Source organism: Myotis brandtii, unplaced genomic scaffold (assembly GCF_000412655.1).
Source record: "Myotis brandtii unplaced genomic scaffold, ASM41265v1 scaffold889, whole genome shotgun sequence".
Taxonomy (NCBI): Eukaryota; Metazoa; Chordata; class Mammalia; order Chiroptera; family Vespertilionidae; genus Myotis; species Myotis brandtii.
In genome coordinates this window covers 341,800-346,795 of record NW_005371640.1, presented here as the reverse complement: position 1 = coordinate 346,795, position 4,996 = coordinate 341,800, and the positions used below count along the sequence as shown (strand labels likewise).

General features: G+C 42.2%; 1 protein-coding gene across 2 annotated transcripts in view; it reads left to right on the top strand.

Moving 5' to 3' along the window:
* The window catches only part of F8 (coagulation factor VIII, procoagulant component), an 83,766-nt gene that overhangs the window by 55,829 nt on the left and 22,941 nt on the right, over nucleotides 1–4,996 (top strand). For both annotated transcript variants that reach the window (XM_005885012.2, XM_014532374.1), the window contains one exon: nucleotides 1,393–1,548. In XM_005885012.2, the coding sequence (XP_005885074.1) occupies nucleotides 1,393–1,548 (156 nt within the window). The remainder of the gene's footprint in view (nucleotides 1–1,392; nucleotides 1,549–4,996) is intronic.

Below are 4,996 nucleotides of genomic sequence, written 5' to 3'. Positions count from 1 at the left end.
TGGACATTTTAATCTGTTTGGCTGCTTTGCATCTGTTCTATGTATTTATTGTTTTGTAATAGCACCCTTATTTCCACTTGGGGAATTATATCTCCCTCCCTGGATACAGTCTGATGAGACTAGTAGAGGGTTTCCCATGCCAAAGAACCCTGAGGATTCCACTTTATTAGACTTGACCCATTGTTCCAGCTTGCCAAGATTCTGTATCCCAAAGTATTTCCTAGTCTTCCCAGTTTCACAGAATTTACTGACTTGATCACTAAGCTTTTTAAAAAATATTTTTTTATTGATTTCAGAGATGGAGAGAGAGGAACATCAATAATGGGAGAATCATTGATCGGCTGCCTCCTACACGCCCCCTACTGGGATCAAGACCCAACCTGGGCATGTGCCCTGACCGGGAATCAAATCGTGACCTCCTGATTTATAGGTCGATGCTCAACCTACTCAGACACGCTGGCCACATGTGTCAACTCTTTAATCCTTCCGGTAAACCTTTGAGATAAACACCATTATTATCTCCACTTTACAGATAAAGAAGCTGAGACACTGAAAGGTTAGGCCACTCAAATAGGTTCGTTGCCTTAAGGATTTCAGTCTAACAAGGCAGATAAGCAAAGAAACCTTTATAACATGATGCAATAATTTGTTATAATGAAGTTATTATACAAAATGGAGTGGAAGCATAGAAGCAGCAGCACTAAATTTGTCTGGGAAAGGCTAATCAAGAAAAATAGTTTCTGAACTAACACTTAAAGGAAGAGAAGCAGTTTATCACAGATAGAAATGTTAGGCTGGGGGCTGGGCTGGAGAGAGAGGAGGAAATTGGCTTTGACTAGGCTGAGGTGTGGGAAAAGCACTAGGTTATGTGGGTACATGTGTACAGCACAAAGGATGTGAGTAGAGCAAACACTTTCTTTCAAAGCGTTCTGGTTTTACAGGAAGTAGGCTGGAAACTCAATAAGCACCTTTCGCCCAGCTGGCCTGGCTCAGTGGTTGAGCATCGACCTATGAACAAGGAGGTCATGGTTTGATTCCGGTCAGGGTATATGCCCGAGGTTGCGGGCTCCATCCCCAGTGTTGGGCATGCAGGAGGCAGCCGATCAATGATTCTCTCTCATCATTGATTTTTCTCTCTCTCTCCCTCTCCCTTCCTCTCTGAAATAAAAAAATATATATATATTTTTAAAAAAAATAAGCACCTTTCCTACTCATTCCATCATATACCCCATGGCTCCACACACACCTACATTTCAACATTGGTATCTGTTTCACCTGCACATCCAAGGTAATACTGGGCATATCTGTGTCAATGTAGAGTCTCCTTAAGTCAATACTTAATTTCAGAAGGTGGTCCATACATTTAAAGTAAAGTGTTGTTTTAATTGGCAGGTGGATCTGTTGGCACCAATGATTATTCACAGCATCATGACCCAGGGTGCCCGTCACAAGTTCTCCAGCCTCTACATATCTCAGTTTATCATCATGTATAGTATCGATGGGCTGAAGTGGCAGAGCTATCGAGGGAATTCCACTGGGACCTTAATGGTATGTAATTAATCCTTTCCAGAGAATGCATGAATCTTTTAAAGAGCTTTTGACAGATTTCAGATATGGGACAAATACTCCTAGCATCTACAGACTTAACTCCCAGAGTTTTACATGTATGTGTAGTAGGAGTGATTATGGATATACTAGAGGCCTGGTGCACAGATTCGTGCACTGGTGGGGTCCCTCGGCTTGGCCTGCACCCTCTTGCAATCCAGGACTCTGCGAGGGATGTCGGACTGCCGGTTTCGGACTGATCCCTGCAGGCCTGGCCGAGGGATGTAGTAGTGTGCGAAGCGGCAGGTGGCCAGGAAGGAGCCAGAGCCTGGGCCAGGCGCCTCGCGGCTCTGCTCATCTGGCCCCACTGCGCCTGCTACCACTGCTCAGTAAGCTCGCTGAGAGATGCTCCTGCTGTGGGAGCTCATTGACCACAAGGGGGGCAGCTCCTCTGTTGAGCGTCTGCCCCCAAGTGGTCAGTGTGTGTCATAGTGACCGGTTGACTGGTCATAACGTTCGCTTAGGCAGATAGATAGATAGATAGATAGATAGATAGATAGATAGATATAGACCAAAAATGTGGTAGGATCTCATAGATAGTAGAAATGAAGAGATGCTCTGTTGACAGAAACATGTGACTCAGGACTGGGTGGACTGATAAGATTGTGAGTTTGCTTATGGATAATCTAAGTTTGACATGACAGTAGGGCAATCAGATTAAATGTCCAGCAGGCAGTAGATGAAAGGGGGCAAAAGCACCAATGCAGGCGAAGATTTGCATCTTCCACACAAAGGGATGGATGAAACGTGGGAAATGATGAATTCTCTAGGGGCCCAAGACCCTTAAACAGGCTTAAAACCTTAGCAGCAGCATCTATTCTTCCCTCATTTTTATGCCCTCTAATGAATTGATGCACAAATCCAGCCAATTCTTTCTTTGTAATGCCTCTCACGCCTCTTCTGCTTCATGGACACTGCTGTTACTATAGCCGGGGCCCCACCACTTCGCAAGTGACCTATTATGTTACGTTCCTAACTAGTCTTGTGGCCCCTATGAAACCCAGATGAATCATGGGAAAATGACAGATCATCACAAGTGTAATCAGGTGGTGATGACAAAAATATGGCAAATTCCAGATGTGGTATCTCCTCTGGAATAAATGAAGACAGAAGCAGGCACCTGATATGGAACTACTGACGTGGAAAATGCTTTTTTGGTTATTCCCATTGATAAGCAAAATAAGAATATATTTGCATTTATGAAGTAGGAACAAGAGTATTAACTTTACTGTTCATGCCTCAGGGTGATGCCAGCTTCCTTTTTTTTTGTCATAATATAAACCCAAGGGACTCCAAACATGTTGTCACCCCCCACAAAACACCATACTGGTCCATTACACTGATGACATGCTGACAGGACCTGGTAAACAGGAAATAGCAATCACTGTAAGTGTTCCTATGATTAACATATTAATATGCATACACACCGACACACAGTCACATATACAGATCGATAGGTAGATATATAAAACAAATAAGCCTATTTTATTCCTGACTTTAAGGGGGATGGAGCCCATATTTTACTGTTTTATATAATGTTCACGGTTAACTTCAAACAAATACCTTTTGTACTGTTTAAAAGTTTCCTTCTATTCTTACTTTACTTGGAATGGCTGCAGAATTTCATCAAATGCTTTTCGAGCATTTTTGCTGTGATCACATTTCTTCTTTCCTATCGTCAAATTATATTTACATTCAATGGTGTGCTGGCAAATGTTTAACAACGGGCTCTGGAGCAAAATGCAGGAGGGTTTGATGGGGGAAAGGCCTTGTCTGTAGCATTGGCTGATTTCTATGATGCAAATACTCCCATTACACCAGGTTCCAAGCTGCTGGTGTAATGTCACTGAATGCAGAGCTTGGAACCCATGAACACAATGAACACAATTGGCTCTCACAAGCCAGTACTAGTGAGCGCCAGCACAGCACTGGACTACATTCCTGGGAAAACTGCCCTCAGTCATAGTGTATTAATCATTTAAAACTTATCTGGGGCCCTGGCCGGTTTGGCTCATTGGGTAGAGCATTGGCCCACAGACTGAAGGGTCCTGGGTTTGATTCTGTTCCCTGGGCTCCAACCCCTTCCCTTCCACTCTCTCTAAAAATCAATGGAAACCCTAACTGGTTTGGCTCAGTGGATAGAGCGTCAGCCTGCAGACTGAGCGTCAGCCTGCGAACCCAGGTTTGATTCCAGTCAAAGGCACATGTGAGGGTTGTGGGCTCCATCCCCAGTGGGGAGGGGGGTGCGGGAGGCAGCAGATCAATGATTCTCTCTCATCGTTGATGTTTCTCTCTCTCTCTCTCTCTCTCTCTCTCTCTCTCTCTCTCTCTGCCTTCCTCTCTGAAATCAATAAATATATTTTTTAAAAAAATAAAATAAAAATCAATGGAAAATATCCTTAGAAGAGAATAACAAACACAAAAAAACTTATCTGGATTCACTTTGCTAGCATCCTATTTAGATCTCTTCTATCTATACTAATAAATAAAATTGGTTTACCTTTTTCAGGGGCTCTATTATCAGGTTTTGTCATGAGAGTTATACTAAACTTGAAAATAAAGTGGAAAAGCTTCCATTTTTTCCATTAAACTATTGCTCTAAAATAGTTTAATTAATGTAGTAATCATGTGTGTAATGGAAGTTAGATGGAAAAGCCACTTGTGCCTTATTAGGTGGTAGATACTTGACAACTGGCACCTCATTTTGTTACCTGTAATTAATTTCTGTAAATGTGTACATTAGAGTCCTGTCTCCCTCCCCATGTCATACTAGTATATCTACACACACACACACACACACACACACATCTTTTCCCTTTTTTAAAAAAATATTTTCATTAATTTCAGGGAGGCAGAGAGAGGGAGAAAGGGATAGAAACATCAATGATGAGAGAGAGTCATTGATTGACTGCCTCATGCAGGCCCCCTACTGGGGATTTAGCCCACAACCCCCAGGCATGTGCCCTTGACCAGAATCCAACCCGGACCTTTCAGTCCACAGGCCGATGCTCTATCCACTGAGCCAAACCAGCTAGGGCTCTCTTTTCCCTTCTTTATCAGACTTAGCAGGTGTTTGTTCTTTCAGATATTCCAAGAATCAACTCTGCGTCTTCAAATGGAACATAGATTTTAAAGTGTTGTTTTATAATTCATTAATTTCTGCTCAAAACTTTTAAAATTGTCTTTCACTTTCTTTTATTTTTTGTTTCCTAGAATCTGCAGTTGAAGGACTAGTTCATTCATTTTTTATCTTTCTTGTTCATTGATAACGATAAAATAGTTATTAACCACTTTCATAAGGGTCATTTCTTTAAGTTATTAACTACAGTTGATCCTTGAACAGCTCAGGGGTTTGGGAACCTACAGTACAGGCAGTTGAAAATCTGCTTAT